The 19,725-nt window shown below is 45.9% G+C and overlaps 1 protein-coding gene across 2 annotated transcripts in view; it reads right to left on the minus strand.

Annotated features, from left to right (window-relative positions):
- LRIG1 (leucine rich repeats and immunoglobulin like domains 1) overlaps positions 1-19,725 on the minus strand; it is an 80,805-nt gene that overhangs the window by 10,431 nt on the left and 50,649 nt on the right. For both annotated transcript variants that reach the window (XM_052678848.1, XM_052678849.1), the window contains exons 4-11: positions 19,163-19,300; positions 18,022-18,165; positions 15,662-15,805; positions 14,548-14,691; positions 9,960-10,103; positions 6,619-6,699; positions 1,954-2,025; positions 652-723 (exon numbers count right to left, since the gene is read on the minus strand). In XM_052678848.1, coding sequence (XP_052534808.1) covers positions 652-723; positions 1,954-2,025; positions 6,619-6,699; positions 9,960-10,103; positions 14,548-14,691; positions 15,662-15,805; positions 18,022-18,165; positions 19,163-19,300 — 939 coding nt within the window. The remainder of the gene's footprint in view (positions 1-651; positions 724-1,953; positions 2,026-6,618; positions 6,700-9,959; positions 10,104-14,547; positions 14,692-15,661; positions 15,806-18,021; positions 18,166-19,162; positions 19,301-19,725) is intronic.

A 19,725-nucleotide genomic window follows, 5' to 3' on the forward strand; every position in this document is an offset into this window, starting at 1 on the left:
TTTCAAAGTCAGGAAGAAGACCCTGAACTTGCCTGAGTACCAACTAAGTGATTTCTTCTTCCACAAACTGCACTACTCCAGAGTGGTGAGAGTGGATTAAATATTTATGGAGGAGAAAAGGAAACCAGGCAAGACTGGAAACAGTGTCTGATAACAGGGCAGAGCCCCAGCCTGGAGCACAAGCGGCAGCTCCGATGACACATCTGTATTTTTACACCAGAAGACTGGATGACAAGTGGATTCAGTCCAAATGGTGCTATCACTGAAATGTCAGTACAGTATGTGAACCCTAAACACAGGCACTGCAGGGGAGCAGATGGGCAACTGGGAATTAAATCTGTGACAGTGTGAGAAGGAGAGACGGCTAACAGGACCTGGGCTGGACTTCCTGAGTGGGGATGAATCATTACACAGATGCGAACCTGCTGGAAGAACCTGTTCTGATGATCTAATTTCACTCACTATTAAATTCAAGATGTTCCTGTGACAGCTACTCGTGTGTAAAAATACCCTGCAGAGGAGGACAGCGGGAGGAGGAAATAAATGAACAGTAATGTGAATAACACCCCATTGGAAACAACGTGCTACTTCTCACGTCCAGGGCAAGGCAGATCCTTGCTCCTTCATGGTGTGTACAGCCCAGTTACTTACAGCTGCCGCAGGCTCTTCATCTTAGCAAAAGCATCTGCTTGGATGGAGCGGATGGCGTTATCTCCAAGGTTCCTGCAGAACACAACCACAGGCAATGTGAACAACAGGACATTATGGCTGTGACAAAATCTCTCCATAGCCAAGCGCTGACTCTAGTGAGCAAGTGAGATTTCAGCTTCTGGTGAAGACTGGTGAAGACAATTGCAGCTCGTGGAAATAGGTTTCAAAACATATTCCTATCAAACAGGTAACGCCAAGCAATGGTAAATGAAAAACATTCAGGAATAAATGACTGAGTCGGTCCCTACCCCACTTTCTCAGTCTCACAAACTCCTCAGCCCTCTCAATAACCGAAGATAGTCAGAAATGTTGTTTCCCAGGCCAGCCCTTCAACAAACGTGCAGAAAGCTAATATTGCACCGAACGGCATCTCGCAAAGTCACTGTGAGGGGACACTCAGCAAAGCTTCCAAAAGAATGTACTCTTCACAGCTTCCCTCTCAACTACTGCTAACTACAACAATTCAGTTGTCTTCTGAAAAGGACAGTGTCAGATTTCAGGCTTGCATTTAATAAGTCAAGTGCAAGACAGACCAGTGCCAGCTCTGCTTGCAGAGGAACTCTCCATGCAGCACTGACAAGGGACCCTCTAGCAGGAAAGGTACCCCCTGGATCAGGCAGTCACTACATTCTCAGTGCTCACAACATTTCTTAACGATCAGCAGTCAGTGAAACACCGACAGCAAAGTCACAGATACTTTAACGTGTCTTAATTCAGAAAGGAAGCTATTCATGAGTCACTGCTGGAGTCATCAGCCTTGGATCACAGAAAAAAATTACACAGTGGCAGCCAAAATCTGCTTCTTGCAAATCGCTCTAAGGCAGTTGTGCCGAATGGGGATGTGCAATGCTGCATCACGAGCAGTCATTTGCAACATGTGTCACTGCCCAGATTTAGGAAGAAGTCAGGGCAAGGGAGGAAGAGTGCGAGCTCCATCTGAAATAGCACATTTTCATTGCCAACAGCCTGCACAATAGCAGTATGCAAGTCAAGGCGTATTTATCCAAGAACAAACCAAAAAATTAAGAGCATGCAGATTTGCCATATGTTCTATAACTTTGTTCTGGCACAAAAAAAGGCCAAAGTTGAGGCAGACTTATAATGAGAAGGAAGCAGGTGGCCCCCACAAATGGACTGGCTTCTCAGTTTACAAAGACACTATTAAATTGCTAGCAGATCTCTCAGGCAGCAACTTTTGGCAGACCCCCCTTCCCAAACTGCGAGGCATGGTGGGTTACTCACAGGTGCTCCAGGGCCTCCAACCCTGAGAACGCTTTCTTGGCCACCGACTTGATCTTGTTTCCAAACAGAGTTCTGCAGTTTCCAAACATCCAGCGCCAGATAAACAGAAAGAAAATGGGGAGAGGGAGGCAGAAAAAGAAGGAACACAATTAGCGTGGCTTTATCTGATGTGCAAGTCCCGGGAAATCTGAACTGCATGGAGATTAAGAGGGCTGAAATACATTCGCTTTCCCACTCCTGAAATTAAATCCTTTTATCTGTGTTTGAATTTAATAGTGATGACAGCACAAAAGGGAATGTGCCATATCATGTAAAGAGGCAGGTTTGCTCCAGTGCCTGGAAACCAGCTTGCTGAGTAACAGAAGGTCCCCTCTATTCTTTGAAGGCTGGCTTTGGTCAGGATTAAGTGCAACGACAGTTTAACAAGACTTTGGTCTCTTCCTGAAACACTTTTCATTTCTGACTTCTTCCTGCATAGTAAAAGAGTGGCAATCTCTCCCCTGCTGCTTGGCCTGCCTGGCCAGACACACACAAGGGCTGGGGCTGTCCCCGGGCTGTGTGCATGCAGCACCCAACCAAAGCGAGTGCTGACCTCCCTCCCTGGCCTCCTGTAAATACAGGAGCAGAGCAGAATAATACACTAACTGACAGCAGAGCAGTAATTTCAGGGGCCAAAAGGAAAGAGAGAAAAGGTAATGTGCAGAGAGACCGAAACAAGGAGCACGCTTGCCTGTATCTGTGGCCACAGACCATTCCTGCCCACCAGCAAGAGGGGGATCATCAGCAGGCAAGAGCCAGCTGAGTGCTCGCAGCCCAGCTGGTGTTCAGTGTTCTATAAATATTGACCAGGACTGGTCAGGGTTCATACAGAATGGATGATATCCTCGACTGTTTTACAGAGACATCAGCCAGTATCATCAATTAGGAAATTCTTTCCTTCCCCAAGCTCTCTCTGCGTGAGGTTTATCTGCCAGGTGCATCTGTTTATCACCTCTTGCTTGACGTGGCTTCCAATGCAAGTCATTACTAACAGATCCAGTACACAGACTGGCACATCAGGTGCTGCTTTTGACTCTTCCTTCAAGAATTTTCTTTCAAACATAGGGTGCAACACACAATTAGTGCTAATTACACTACGATCATGGCACTGCTTGCTACCAAATCGAGATACAACATCAGCGCATCAGAAGTCCTAGAGCATAGAACTGCTCTGTGTTCTGGCTAAAATACATAATTTACTGTATGCAAACTTTGGCCATATGGCTACATCCATACGCAGTAATTTCTGGAGCCACAATCCTAAATGCTATGCTGAACTTGGATTTGATAACTGGAGATTTGTGTTTACTGTTCCCAGTAGATCTGGAATCACAGAATCATAGAATGGCTTGGGTTGGAACGGACCCCAAGGATCACCAAGTTCCAACCCCCAGCCACAGGCAGGGCCACCAACCTCCAGATCTGGTACCAGACCTGGCTGCCCAGGGCCCCAGCTTTGAAAGCTGATGATGATTCTCTCAACACATCTCTATCTGTGCAGAGGTAAGCAGGAAGCCTGGTGTTCTGATTACCCACATTTATAAGCCACCTGCAAACAACTTTATGGTTATGTTTGCGAGAAATCCATACCATACTGGCAATAACACCGGGCCCCAGAAAACTCATTTCTGCCTTTCAGATCTCGAACAGCCACTTCTGTGACCCAGCAGCCCCTTCCAAGGGCTGTGGCATGCAGCCCTGCTGCTCGTCTGCCTGCTGCAGCCCCCAGTCGTGCTGCTGTGAGCAGAGCTGGGCGCGACTGCACTCTCCCAGTGATTGCACAAGTGTAATTAGAAGCCAGGCACGCAATTCATTAGAAAGCAGCATTTTCTCCTCCAGCCAGTTCTGCACCTGCAGGAAGATCTCAGTCACTGAGTGAGCCATCAAAAAAACCGGTTACATTGAGCAGCTTGAATAATTAGGAGAACCGGTTGCTCCCCAGCGATTCCACTGATGCTTTTCATGCTTCGGTGCTTCTCGACTCCCTTTCTTGAAGAAACATTTTAATTTAGGCCTGTGCTCTCCATCCTGGACAGCTTCATATATAATTCAGGGAAGGCTAAAGTGACTGGCCTCCCACCTCTCAGTTTAACACCTTCATTTCAGCGAACAACCCTCTCCCCTTAAATCCTTTCAGAGGCTAATCTGTGCAGATCAAAGGGGAGCAGCTTTTAAGGCAATCTCCACAGAGCCGAGGTGATTATTAATTCATTGGAAGGTCTCCTCTGAAGTGCCCATTTATTTTTTTGTATGCTAATGCATTTAAAGCCTATTGATGGTTTAAACACAGGCCTTAAATCAGGCGGTGAGATGTTCTCTGTAGAGGCTGCTGTTTTACTTTATTTAAGAAAAAAACCCTGCCAGCAAGAATAACACTCACTTCAGCCTTAGATGAAATTACAAGTTTGGGATTTAAGTGCTGATGAGCTAAAGTGGACCCCAGCACACTGCTTTTAAAGTGCACGTTCCCTAGTGTGCCCAGAATGCTCTACAGTGAAATAATCTCATACTCAGAGGGCTTTTTCTGCCCTTGCAGTCTGACGGACAAGAAATGATCCTAGCAAAGGAACAACTTGCTGCCCTGTGGCAGGTTTGCTGTTGTGTAACCAAACCTCTCCTGTCTGCCAACCTGGTCTGTGTGCTGTGCCAGGCTATGGAGCTTGCTGCAAACTCAGTCTTCTTTACACTTGCACGAGCTCCTGCCACATACAAAACAACAGACAAAACCAGCCATCTTTTGGAGCTGCTGTCTGTGCCCAATGACCACAGAATCACAGAATGGCCAGGGCTGGAAGGGACTTCAAGGATCATGAATCTCCAACCCCCCTGCCACCAACCTCCCCATTTAATACCAGCCCAGGCTGCCCAGGGCCCCATCCAACTGGCCTTGAACACCTCCAGGGATGGGGCGTCCACAGCCACTCTGGGCAGCTGTTCAGCACCTCACCACTCTCACAGCAAAGGCCTTTACTACCAATAGGCTGGGCTGCTCCACCAGCAGCAATAGGACTCTGCACAGAGCTCCAAGCACACAGCCCACAAAGCCCTGCAGGCTCTTTGCTCCATCCTGCTCCTCCTGGCCTCTGCCTGACCCCCACAGCTCACCAGTGCTCATTCCTCCTGGTCACTGAGTCAATCCTTCTGAACTCTTTCCCCTGGTGCTCTCCCCTCTGGCTGTTTCACTTTTCTTCTGCCATTTGCACCCAACACTTCTGACACTCAGGTACGCAGGAGCACTGCTCCTATTCCATGACAGTGGCCACATGGCAGTGATGCCCTGTGGTGACTCCCAGCAGGACAGCAACCTCTCCCCTCTCCTGTCAGAGCAGCACTCCTTTCAGACTCAGAGCACAGCCTGCAAGTCCCTCTGGACAAAGCCTCAGCTCCCACTGCCCCTTTGACCATTGCCATGTGCTCTCTGTTTTCGTCAGATAGATGTGAGGACTCCAATACCATCAGCCAAGGACTCTCCCACCCACCACATCTGCCACCTCTGCTTTTTTTTTTTTTAAGCAACTTGAGGGAAGATTTCCCAACTCACACACAGAAATTCCTACTGGCTTCTCTCCCTCCCACACACGTTCTGCCCCCCTGCCTGCCCTCAAATCCATCTCTTCCTTCTGCCTTACTTTACTTGTGGCTGCAACTTGTTTCCCCTCTTCTTCGACCCAGCGACTCCTCTCAGCAACGATCCATTGCCATCTATGTCTGGGACCTGAATTTTTTCTCCTCCATCTAAGCATTACGGCCCCACCAGTCCTGCACGGCTCTTCCCACTCCCCCAGGAGCCTCTAATGAGAACACGACAATATACCGCCTGCCAGGGTTCATTCTGGCCATCTGCTATCCATCGAGGTACTTTTACTGCACCTCTAGCTGTGCCATCCCAGCATCAGAGACAGCGTGATGGGAGGGTGCTGAGAACTTAAACAAAGGCAAGAGGTAATGATTAGAAAGACTCTTGGTTTGTCACAAGCCATCAGAGGCTTCCCTGACAGGGCTGATTTATATAACTGATTTCAAATGGAATACGAACAAGCACAGACAGAGCAATGTGAAAATACTTGTGAAGGCCAAGCAAGCAATAAACATTTGCAGGGCGCATGCTTGCCTTAGGTTTCTTTTTATCTCTTTAAGAGCCTATGCCCCATGGTGCCTTTTATTGTCACTGCACATGGAAGCAAGCCCAAAAGATCACTCTCAGACAGAGTATCCCACAGAAATGAATCCTGCCTCAATCCTCTGCTGTTACAGGAAATGGTACCATTTTTCTCTGTTTATTGTTATTCACTCCATCAATCGGTGGTTTGCTGAAGACTGCAAGGGGGCTTTGGTTGCTGTTTGATTTTAGAAGCAAAGAATAGTTGTGCTACATCTTAGAGCTGAAAACAACCTAAGTTTCTCTCTCCAGTTTCTGAACTACGGTGTAAGACACACAGTAAGCAACGATGTGTGCTTTCAAAGGCCCAGAATTGCCTCCTATCTGCAGAACTACCTTGCCTCAGACGTTCTGTGGATTTCTATCTTGTTCTGAGGGAAGGAAAACAGCATCAGAGAGGAGAGAGATCCACCCCCAGAGGCACACAGCACAACTGCTCAGCAGAACTTCAAGCCAGGGATACTCACAGCTTGCTCAGATTTTCTAGGCCTGTAAAGGCTCCGTTGGTGTCCTCTATTGTGCCTGAGATGTCATTGTGGTCCAGTTCCCTGGGGAGAGGACAAGAGAAAGCTCATAATCGGTGTCTAAGTCCTAGGGTCATCACTAAAAACAAACATAAGAAAGTCTGAGAATGGCAAACAAAGAGCTTCCCACTTTGTCATAGTACTTATCAAAACTGGTTAAGTCCTGCAGCAAAGCCACACTAATCACTATTTAACACTAAAGTGTTTTCTTCCTGGCTGAAGCCCCAGCAGCTACTTTTCAAACACGCAGGGTGTAGTCCTGTTCTAGTTTTGTTTATCCAAACAAAAAGAAACCAAACAAAAAACATACAGTCCCAAAAGTAAACTGAAAGAACCAAAGGGAACTGGTAGATACCATGAGGCAGGGAGTCCCTTCCTACGTCTCTGATGGTGAAATTTCACTGCATTTGGATGGTGCCCACTGAAGGCAAAGGAAAGCACTGCTCCCCTTTCAATTTAAATCCCACCAGGACATTCAATCTGAACAACCAGGGTTTAACAGCTGTCCTTAAATGCTGCTATCATGACTTCAGATAACTTTGGCTGTTTCGATGCCCAGTTTGCCTACAGCTTTATCTTAGGAAGACGATGGTGTATTTTCTACAAAGCTGCATTTTTTCTGGCAATGAACTTGAAAGTTCAACAAAGGAAAGCAGTATCATCATTGCGCAAGCCAAACTCTGTCTAACCATTAAAAAAGAAAAGTTGGAATTCCTTTTCCAGAGTTAGCTTCTTTTGGCTTTCAAATTCGCCATCAATTACGAGAGTCAAAAGGGTCTGAAGAAAAACAAGCAGACAGAACAAACAGAAAGATCCACAAAAGCTGTTCAAACAGTCTGTTTAAAAATCCTTCCCTCCTGCGCTTTAATTCCAGCTAGCACTGAATACCCAGCAACACAGACAGAAATTTATCATTTCTAATGTTAAGTAAGAAGAAAGAAAAAATAAATAGGCTCTGTAGGTTTTGTTACATCACTCCGATTTAAAACCTAGCAAAAACCAACACCAAAGCCAACTAAATCATCCAGATAACCTCTTGAACCCTCAGGTACTCTTTTCGCACCTTTTGAAGACCATTATCAGATCAATCTGTTTAAATATATCAAAACCAAGAAAGAAAAACGTTTCTGAAACAAAGCCCAAAGCCTTCTTTCAAATGCCAGGCGCAGGCATCGCAGCCCCAACTCACTGTAAGGCACAGGCACACAAGAATGTCCGAGGGAACAGTAATAACAACTCCACAGTTTGAACATTCACACGGGATGGGGCTGAGGTTGCTGTGTGCACTACCTAAGCTGGCTGCAGTCCCTCTCGGCTTTGGTGTGTGATTTAACAACGTGGAAGGAGACGGCCCAAAGCCACCAGGCCTCTTTCTCAGCTGCTTTCAGCGTGAGAGCTGAACCCCATCCCTGGGGAACGCCGCCCTCCGCCAGCACGGCTGCGGATGTCAGAGTGATCTGTGGCACCCCAGTGCCAAAGGGACGGATGAAAACCCAACACCTCAGTGGGGTACAGACAGTTGCAGGAGAGATGCTTTCATGTGCTGACAGTTTCCATGCTATCTAAGTGGAAAGAGGCAAACAGCTCCTCCTGGAGCTATAGTTTCTACAGTTTCCCTCTGCTTGCCAAACCAATGCCAGCTCTTCTGTCTGTCTGGTTTTTAAAGGCAAATCCCTTCTCTGTTCAGATCCACCACTGGCTTCTGGTCTTTGGATCGGCAAACCTTTTCCCATGGCAAAGACAGCCCGGTGGGAACGGCCCACAGGAACCCTCTGACATGCACTTTTATTAATTGACTGCCACACATTGTGTTTCCTTGAAAAAGAAAAAAGAAAACGGGATTGCTTGTTCATCCAGAGAGAACTCAAAGGTTTAGTGTTAGAAAGGAGGAAAAAACCCTTCTCAACAAATGGGTGAAAATAAAGAAGAAAAAAAAAGAAAGAGTGGGGTACTTTGGCCCTGCTCTCTTTGTATTCCAACTCCTCTCCCAGCCCCTGTTGCCAATTTCCTATTCTTTCTGGCTGGCTGAGCTTGAATGCTAGCAGCCTTGTTAATCATTGTGCTGCAAGGTCTCTGGGCCTGACCTCTATTTGAATAGCTCCACATTTCAGCAGTTTCACACCCACCAAAGGCTCCCCAACAATGGACCATAATTAAAGCATGCTCGGGTCTTTTTCACCAGGTGCAGGACCCAATAGGCCTTTCTCTTTATTAAATTAGAGCTCACTCACACACTCCCTCTCCTCCTCCCCCCTCGGCCCTAAACATAAAAGAGGCTCCACATTCACTGCAGAGCAAAGAGAAGGCCAGCTCCCCTTCCCTCCATTTCTCTTTGGAAACCTTTAGTTCCGCTCCTGACAGCTGCCTCAAAGACGGCCCTTTCTGAATGCCCAGTGGCTGAAAGGCTTTCGTTTAAGTTTAAAAAAAAAAAGGAAAAAACAAAACCCAAACTCACTTTCCTGTCATTTCCTCCACTGTGAATTTCAATAAAGGAGAGAGATGCAGAAAATACTGTAAAGGGGATGAGATCTCTGTTCCCATTTCCTTTTAATTACTCAAACCAGAATAGATTGCTGGAGGAACGAAGTATCAAAGCATGAAGTCAGCCTGCTGAACATAAGTGGCCTGGAGGCTCAGCTCTGTGTGCCCTCAGCAGCTTCCTGCTACCATGGTTGAGCCCCACATTCCTGGGTGTTAAACTCCTGGAATCCAGAAGTATAAGCAGATCCCAACCTTTGGATTTGTTTTGCCACTGCTTTTTCCTTCTCAGCACCACCTTTACCAAGAAGATGTAGCAGCAAAAACACTGAACAGCACACTTACTTACAGGCGATATTCAAGTTTTCAGCACTGTCACTGGAAGGAATTATTCTTCACAGATTCTGAGCATAGAGTGAGCCAACAGAAACAGTCCTTTTCTAAGAACTTCAATTAAACTCAGTATGCTAGCAAGAGAATTCTGCTGTTAGCTGAACCTTAGGAATTTTTGCTTAGCTGAGCTGCATTCAGGATCCTGTCCCATGTTCCTTTAGCTTTATTTTGGGGCCCTCTACTCTGAAAGCACTCTGTAACACTGAGCAATCCAATTGCAATTCTCCTAACTACACTAAAAACTGTGAGTTCACTGAACTTGACTAATGGGGTAAACACAAGAGTGCAGCACGCAGGGGAGTTTGCAGCTGAGGATGCAGAAGCCCAGAGAAACTGCAAAGAACAGTTTGTCAGAACACAACCTGAGGAGGGAAGGTAGGTGTTGTGGTATCTGACAAGCAGGAGCAACTTACAGAACACGCAGGTTTTTGAGTCCCTTGAAGGCACCTTCTGCAATATGATTGATGGAGTTGTGGCTCAGCCGCAGTACATGCAGTCCTCCGAGGTCTGCCAAGCTTCCCTCATCCAGCCTGGTGAGGTTGTTGTAAGAGAGTATTCTGAGGAGAAAAACAACAGCCCTTGTCATCCAACCAGTCTGTTCCAAACTCCTCTGCACCAGCCAGTGCCTGCCTCCCATCCCACAACAGTCTCACAAGAGGCAGTGTATACTGGGTGGATACATAACAGCTCGATTAGGAAATAGCACTGCAGCCTGCAAATATTCCCAAATGATACCATGGGGCAGCAGGCATTTGGCACCCATCTATGGGGAAGTCTTCTGAGCATGAGAGAGACTCCTCCAGAAATGAATCAGAGCAATAACCCAACACAGATGCTGTCAGTTATGTGGGGAAGAAGCTCTTTCTCCACTGCGTCCCCAAGATAGGGCCTGGGAGCACCATACCTCCTCAGCCCCAAATGTTCAGCAAGGGTTCAATATTCTGTAACGCTTGGATATCAGCAAGAGCTATCAGTCCTGGCTGTGTTCAGTCCTCACTCTATTTAGATGTCTTCTGAGGACAAAGCACCCCCTTCCTTATACCTTACGAGGTACAGTAAGATCTGGAAGTTCACACGTGCTCTTGGCAGTGTCCAGACTCCATATTCAGGAGGTGCCTTATCGTTCTGCACTTGTGCACAGCAAGCTCCAGGCACCTGGGTGTGGGTGTCTCCACGGCCTGCTCCATCCCAGCCTAGAGCCAAAAGCATTTCACCACGAGGCAATTGAATGCTTCCTTTCATGCACAGGAAGGAGGTATCTGCTGCAGACCAGCTGCCTTTCCTCCCGCTCCCTTCTGTCAAGGAGCACAAAGTCTCTGTGAAATCATCTCCACTTACAAGGGACTAATGTTGGAGGGCTATTCTGTTGTTCTTTTTTTTTTGCTTGTTTCTCCATTGGTTTTATTCTTTCTTTCTGCATTCAGATGCATCCTGCTACTCACACTTTCCCAAGCTTTTCTCTCTACAAAGTGCAATTCCATAGGATTTTAGAAAATGGGAGCCTTGGGAGCACAAGTCCCTCTGGAAACTGTGAGGCTTTGGACTGCTAACTTCTCAAAAACAAGTGGAGTGCTGCTTTGTACAAGCTCTGAAATCCTTCTCTGTACAGGCAATAAAAGCCCATCGCACTGAGTTTCAAGCCTCCAGATTCCTTTTCCAGTCCTTTCTGTTAATGAGCCTGCTTCAAAAACGTGTCTAAGGCTTGCAAAAAAATCACTGAGAAGCCAAAACCTAAATCAAAAAAGGGCACGGGTTCTGAAGCATTGAGAGTGTCATTTGCTTGGCCAATGAGCTGTCTATCTCTTAGCTGTGTGAGCAGGCAGAGGGCAAGCTTTGGAAAAAATTCAGTGAAGATTAATGAGTTTGAAGAAGGTATGGGACAACATTCCTGAAGAAGTTGTAGTGTTAGTTATGAAGAACTGGCATCTGGTCAAAATTATGTCCTCACCTGCGATTAAAGAATTTGGCTTTAAAAAAAAAAAAAAAAAGGAAAAAAAAAAAAGCGTTCAAAAGTAATTCTAAACCTGGCTGAGGAAGAAAATATTTCCTTTTGATTCTACACAGAAGGGTTCCTGCTGCAACTGGTGAAAGCATGTTCCCATCCGTTCCTCCTGACGTCACCTCAAGACGGATGGGCAGCAGCAGGCGGCTGGGTCTCTCAATGGCTGCAACCAGATGGAAGATTTCAGGAGGGAACGCACCTGCTGGTGGCCTCCTTCAACACATAAGGCCTCTGCTTCCTGCAGTGGGAAAGGCCGATTTGTAAGGAACTGTGCACTTCCCTCCTTGGTGGTTTGGATGATCTGGGTTGAGAGAAGTCACCGGGTCCCCACTGCTGCCCTTTCTCATCTCCCTGCCAGTGGGAAATCACTGGAACAAGCAAATGGAAATGGTTTGCCCACACGGCCCTTTTGGCTCAAAAAGCAGCATGCTGAAGAGATGCACAAAGCAGTTAACCAGAAACGTGTTGTGCAGCTGCAGCTCCTGCTGTCAGCCAGTTCTGGACCAGGATATTTAACTCATGTCATTCCCACTGATGGAACGATAGGTAAGCAGTGAGACTTCTTCATCTTCCTGAAGAAAAAGACCCAGGAGCCAATCCATCATTTACATCTGATGAAATCGTATGTTCCCACAGTGGATTTTTCCATTGATGCCTTAGCACCTGTCTGGTGAATGCAATCAGCCCTATCTCACACCCACAAGAAGTCAAGTGCTCTCCTTTCTTGGTAGGTTTTTACGTGAAACCGTAATCTTAAAGTCACATTTTTTCCTAACAGCTGAAGGACAGACAACTCATCCTTCAGATGATCTCTTCTTCCCTCACCACATGTAAGCAGAAGTCTGGCCAACTCTCTTTTTTTGCAGTCAAGGACTTTGAAATTAATTCCCTGTGCAACCACAAGCAGTATTTGCTGAAAACTGAAACCCAGCAGATTTAGCAATAGGGAACAAGGATCTTTTAATAAGAACGTAACATACACGTTCAAAGGAGCACATGGAGACAGCTTAGGTGTATCTGCTGCTTCCTTTCCTCACTCTTCAATTTCAGAGCAGACCTCTCCTACAAGTACTCTTTTGCTGTGGGAGTTTCAGTTGTGAGTATCTGATGGCTCTCCGCAGCAGCCTTACCCTAAAGGCAACACCTGCAACAGCCTGTAATATTTTGCAGAGCTGTGTGCTAACACCCACATAATCGCCTTTCCAATCTCAGCTAACACTGTCATCTCTGGCCTCACACTATGCAATCCTGCCTGTCGGGCTAAGCATGCCTCAGTGCCTCCTACCACCTCCACAAGGCCTTTCCCAAACCTGCTCCATTCTGTACCAGAGCAAGTGAGGCCTTCCTGCAGGGCAGGTTCCATGGTTACTGAAATAGCCTCTAAGCCAGAGCAGCTCACCACTCTCTGCAGGAGATCCCAATCCATACTGGACACATAATGACCCAGCACACTGTGCAACTTCTCAGCTACACCCGAAGGGTCTGCAAAGACAATGTGAGGTAGAAGAGACAAGCATATTTCTCCCTAAAGGAGCTCTGATGTAAGCTCTGCAAGACGCAGATGGGACTTGCCCAGCCCACTGGAACTCATGTTGAAATAGAGCTTCAGCACAGCCACTGGATATTGGCTGTCTGAGAGAAGAAAGCTCCCAGAGTTCCACTGCTACAGCAGTGTAGTGATCTGCATTTGGCTGTTCCAGGGATCCAGCTGAGTCCTTAGAAATGTAGACTCCCCTTTTCTGATGCTTCAGATTTAAGCAGGTCAGGGGCAGAGCACCGTTCTGTTTCTGATCCATTGCCTTGAAAACTTCTGCACTGATGCTACCTTAACCTAGTAAAATATCAGTTGCTGATCTGCACGTGAAGGAACTGTAGCTGTGTGCAGCACCAGGCCAAGCAAAAGAACCCTTCAGGCATGGACAATTTCACAACAGTTTGAAAAATTAGTTAATTAAACAATCACATATGTATTCAACTAACAACAAAAATATTGCCCTGTGCCAAAAGAAAAATCCACATCTGAATGAATAATTTGGGTTTAACAGAATATCACAGTTGGTCAGTGTGCAACAATATTTATTCAAGAGCTTCTAAACTTAGTGGAACCACATGTGTCAGGGCCAGTTAACTTTGAATCCAAATCCAACAGATGAGGAACTCACAGCTGGATAGGCAGATAGAGACCTCCAGTCTGAGTCCTGAGCAAGCCACTGAAAACAGCGAGCTCTGTGCTCTTTGGTGGAGGAGAATCCCTAACGATATTTAACAAGAGATTTTCAAGCATCAAGCAGAATGAATTACAGTTCCACTAACCACATGTGTCAAGTCCTCCAGAGAAAAAAGTGAATCTATCCACAGTCCCACCGAGGGGATGACAGCTACTTCTGTAAGTACTGCAAGCATCCATGTGTGTCTCTTCAAAAAGGCATTAAGCAGTGCCACAGACCCCAAAGACACCCTTGGTGGGGCTTTCCACAACAGCAAGGGTTTCTTTCATTTATCAAAGAGACCATATTCACAGCTGGAAATCTCAGGAGAGCAAAGCCAATGCATTTACCTCTTAACAACTGAATCTGACAGGCAGGGTGAAGTGCAAATAGGAGAAAGAAGGAGAACTGCCTCAAATCTGTGATAGCTAAAAACAAGACTGTTCTTTGTAAGTACAGAGGACAAAGCAAAACTTCCTTCAGGCTGTACAGTCACACAACAAGCAGCATATGTCTCCTAACGAGCTGGATAAAAAGCGCTGCTAAGGCACAGGTCACAAACTCTCCACGTTTTTCAGCACTGCAGACTTTCAGTCAATTCTAACCTTCGTTTCTGGTGCAGAGGTATTTTAAACAGGTGCTGTGAAGGTCATAACATCATGAATAACAAGGGCATTTCTGCATTTCTGCATGTTTATACAGTGGAAGCTGTGGAGTCCTTCCTCCCCTTGCCTGCCAGCATTACATTAGCATCAAATTCTGAGTGCACAACCACAATGGGAAACAACTTACAGCTCATGCAGCTTCTGACAGAAGCTCCAGCCGTCAGGGTTGATGCGGGATATGGAGTTGTTACTGAGGTGAAGCTGGTGGAGAGATGAAAGGCCATAGAGCGAGCCGCTGTTTACTTCTGTCAGGCTGTTGTAATCCAGGTGCCTGTGGAGAAAAATTGGAAGGAATTGACAGATGTGCAGCACTGATCAAATGCTGCAGAATTTCAGAAAATGAAGAATCTTCAAAAAGTATTGGTGTTTTAGCTATGCCTGCACACATTTCTACATACCTATGTGGATACACCCAAGTGTAGGCACTTCTTGTGCAGGCGAGGGATAGAAATTCAGGGGCAACACAAGGGAAAGGTGTAAGGTCTTCACTTAGCCCAAAGCCCTCCACCATATGCAGCCCTGCACAGCCTCTAAGCACAAAGGCAGAACTCTCTGACACCAGCACACAACTACAAGCTGCCAAGCCGGGTGTGTTCTGAGGGCTTAAAGTCCAGAACGAGGTGTGACTGCAGAGGAACGCTCCACTGCACGTAAATTGGGCTAAGCATCCCATTCAAGTCTGTATTTGCAGAGTCTCAGTTGTGTGACAGCAGCTTCCAGAAACATACTGCCTTGATCACTTGTGACTCTGCAAACACGCTCCAATCACGTTGCAAGTTTTGAGCATTTCTCTGCAATGACTGTTCTATTTGCTCTGTCCTACGGAAAGAACGCATCACTGAGATTAAGCCAGCTTAGTTTCTAGGTTTCCCCAGAGGCAGAATAATCAGGTCTGCAACACATAGTTTCCATGTATCAGTTGAAGGAAATGTGCAGGAGCCAGATGAACTTTTATTTAAAGCCCAATTGAGAACTTACTGAATGTTCAAATTGGTAAACTTACAAAGGAATACTGCCACAGCTTGAAAGACAGGATTTTTTATTGAACACCTAGCAGAGCAATGAGTTGACAGTGGGTCAAACAAAGGCTGCTGCAGCATTGCAGAGATCTGTGTGTACAGGACACAGAAAAAAACATGAAGACTGGCACCACTGCCCACAGGTCTCCGCTAAAGAGAAGAACACGTTAACAGGTGAAGTCTGGGCTGTTTGAGAGAAAAGAATGTAGCCTTCCAACTTACAGAACTTGCATCTTGGCCAGCCCCCAGAAAGCTCCATCAGTCAGTTTGCTGATGTTGTTGCGCTGGAGTTTCAGGACTTCCAGGCTGTCCAGTCCCTGGAACGTCAGGCCTTCAATCAGGCGGATGCGATTCCGGTTCAGCTCCCTAAAATTGCCAAAGCCATACAAGAATATTAAATCCCAGTCCTTTCTCACAGAATCATCTGTGCAGCATACAATGGGGACAGCAATGCCAACAACTCCTCCATCAACAGTTCCCAGGAGAGAGCAAAGCGCACCGGAAACTTTCAATCCCAGAGCAAGCCTGGGAAGTCAGCTGGGTGTCATCTGTTAAACAAACTCACCCTGGGACAGACTTTCACTACGGAGAAATAACAGAGACAGGGCTGCAATTCCTCTTCAACCTTCTTTTCTCTGAATATCTTTTAAGCCATTTATCCTTTTCACCAATTTTCATACCATTTGAGCAAACACAATGAAACATCACCATTTTCTTCCTTACAATCCAGGGTTCTGCAGGACTTTTTAACGGCCCTGCAAAAACGTACTCCGAAACAAATGGGTGCTGCATGAAGCCCCAGTGGAAGTTTTATAGCAAAGTTAGAAAAGAAAGCTCTGGGTTCCCCTAAAAAGAATCCTTTTTTTTTTTTTTTTCCTGTTCAAAGAAACCAATAAAGACTGGAACAACTTGTTTCCAATAGTAGAGCAGTCTTAGAATTCTGCCTATACAAAAATCTTCAACTTGCTTCATTAAACTTCTTTTTCTCCACTGAGTGAGGAGGAAACTCTAAGTCTTGGGAATACTTTCTTTTTCTTTATCCCCAGAATAATGATACAAATGTCACCACAGCACTCTTCACCAACCCCTGTGCAACAGCACTGTGGACTGTCAGACATGCCAGCTGAAATTCTAGCACCATAACATCAGTAAAGAACTTCACCGACACAATGCATTGGAGACAAAGCTTCTCAAATGAAACACCTTTTTGCACTTAGAAGATGGATCCAAGCGTGGCTTCCCTATTCAGTGTTTGTCTTGAACAAAACAATGAAGGTTACAACATCAGAAATTATTTTGGAAAAATGAGGAAAATGGGAACTTAAAGCTTACTTTTCAACCGCGTTAAAATAACAACGCTGAATTTGCACTGAAGTAGAGTAATCAAAGACAAGTGATGAGGAAGTTTTCAGTCATGATGACTGCTGCCTGCATATACTTCCTAGACTATTACTGAACTGTGCTTGGCCAGAAAAGGAACTGTACACAACAGATTCTACAACACTTTCAGTCTGTATAAATTGCAATTCATTCCTGTTTATCTATAGAGTAAACAACCAGCTGTGAGACTGTCTTAAGAGTCTAAGAAAACCAATCGCTCTGAATTTCAGTGAAAACACAAACTGAGTTGACCTTTGGTTTATTACACTTTTGCACACAGTGCAAACACAGCGTATTGCAAGCTCTCTGCTAACAGACAGCAACTTCCAACTGAGAGGCAACACTCTTAAGATGCTGCTGTGCTACACAATCCCAAGCTGACAGTGAATCCTACACGACCGCAAGCACAGACACACGTCCATTCATTAGGCACATCTTAAAGATCTGGCTCTCAGTCAAAAGGTTGCCGTGTAGAGGTGTGAGTTCCAACAGCCTTTGTGGAGTTTTTGTTAATAGACAGAGGCTGAACTTTCACCTATCAAATGTGATGGAAAAACTGCACGAGGCCTCAGGCTGGGACCATTCCTCCAGCAGAAAAAGCAAATGGGAAAAGTTCACCCATTAGAGCTGCTATTCACCATAAAGCATGTTTATAGCTGCAGATGTCCATGTGTCTCCATGCAGCTCCTGCCACGCAGACTGCAGGCAGGACAATAACGATGTGTGTGTTAACTCATCTAGAGTGTTATTTTCTCTGCCCAAATACCACCGCACAGTTTAACAACCTTCCGTCATTGCTTTTTTATTGCCACATAAAGATACCTGTGTGGTCTTGAAAACCTAACGTGGTGCTGAGCTCTATCACTCGCAACAGACGCATCTTCCAAACCTCACAGACACCAGCAGTTTTCCAGGGAACGGATCTGTTTTATGCTGTCACTGCACAAGATGCTGCTGCTTGCTGCAACATCCATCCCTTCTCACTTGACCAAAAGAATGGCCTGAGAAGTCAGGAGTTGGAGGGAAAAAAAGACCCTCTCCCAACATGTTTTACTAGGTGTTGGCAAAGGACTACTGTGAGCACGTTCTAAGTTTTACAGACAGCAAGTGAGGAAGGGTGACATTTGGTGCACGTTTCCCCAGGGACATTTTGTCTCCATAAAGAAGGGCTGAGCTTAATTAAAGCACACATTTCTACTCACAGTTGTGTCAGCCTAGGCAGCCTGAATGCCTTGACAGGAAGCTGAGTGATCCTGTTTTTACTCAGACGAAGTGTTAGCAGGGACCGTGACAGACTATCAAAAGCACCAGGCTCCAGGGTGCTGATTCTGTTGCTCCCCAGGTAGCTGCAATAAATCACAGCAGAAAAATGAACAGTTCTGTTAGAAATCTCCTTTTATCACCATTTAGTTGCTCTCCAGACAGGCTGGTGGAATTTTGTGGCTGGTTTGGATTTCTGGCTGCACAAGAAACACAGTGCCTTTCCCAGAGCCATACAACAAAGGTGGAGATGCGCTGCATGATCTCCGAGACCTCCTTGATACCCTCCTACTTCAGTTTGGAGCAGAAGACAGAAACTAGAGAATATTGCATTGCAAGATGACTCCATCCATTCCCCATCTCTTAAGCTTTTTCCCTCAGCATCTGTCCCAGGGCTCTTTCTTTCTTGAGCCCTCCTCTTGGCCACAGAGGCTGTTCCTACAGGTCAAAAGACCTCTATCTTCTGTCTTATTACAACCAGGGCAGAAACTTCTGTGCAAACTTTAATGTAAACAGATCTGTATGCAGCTTTTTGAAAGTACCTAAAACAGCTTTTTAGAACAGGGAAAAAGCTTTGCAGGGAGGGCATTAATCTGCTTCACCCCCTGCTTACATCAAATAACTAAGGAGAGATTTCTGTTCTTAACATTCAATAGCCACTTTAACTGTAATGACAAAATAATCCTTCTTCCCTCCACTCTTCCAGAAGCAAATGGGCTGATCTAGGAAGCAGCAGGACACCAGGGAAGACACTGCTCTGCACAGTGGCTCTGGCTTCTAGGCCTTCAGCAGAAAGACACCCACACCTGATGGAAATGCTGTAACTTTCCTTTGCTGCCAGATTCCTATGCAACACAATTAGTATTCTGTGTCCTTTACAGGTATATCAGAAAACAAAACCAAAAAGCCCAATAAATAACCTCACAGCGGGAACAATCCAATTCTCCTTTGCACTTAAAAAACTTACAAATAACCCCATGCTTTCTGTGTCATTCCTTTCCCTTCTTTTAAAGGAAGAGGTTTGAGGCCCTTTTCTGTGCTGTGATAACTCAACAAAAGCCGTTCCCAACAACAGAAACTCACAGCTCCTTTATGTGAAGTCCCTGTGGAAAGCAGCCGTTTCGGATTTCCGTGATGTCATTGAAACTCAGGTCCAATGTTTCCAGGGCAACGTAGGGCTTCAGTTGACTTGCTTCAATGCTGCGTATCCTGTTGTGATGCCTGAAACGGACAGGAGGAGAAATGGAGACAATTTAGTTCTCTTGGCTAAATAAGAATACCTGAAGCTGCAGCAGGCCGGTAGAGCTCACAGCAGGCCACTGAGCTCACACACAGTGGTTGGAAGCACATCTTCAATGCCTATTATAGGAGAAATCCACACCAGACCTAACTTCCCTAACCCCCATGTTGTTCCTACAACTAAAAAGAGCAGGGAACATACATTTGGAAGTTTCTGGACACTTTCTCTGTTACTGCCAGTACTTTACGCAAAGGATGAGTTTTTCAGAGCTGTCTGCAGAGGAAACACATAAATATAAAGGATCTCAGGAAAAGTTACGAAATATTGCTTCCCCAATTCCTAAGGACCCTTCTGAAAACACTCAGCACTGAACTAAACACTGTACGAGGGCTTGTTCTTGCGAACA

This window comes from Tympanuchus pallidicinctus, unplaced genomic scaffold, assembly GCF_026119805.1.
Source record: "Tympanuchus pallidicinctus isolate F22 unplaced genomic scaffold, pur_lepc_1.0 scaffold17, whole genome shotgun sequence".
NCBI classification, from domain to species: domain Eukaryota; kingdom Metazoa; phylum Chordata; class Aves; order Galliformes; family Phasianidae; genus Tympanuchus; species Tympanuchus pallidicinctus.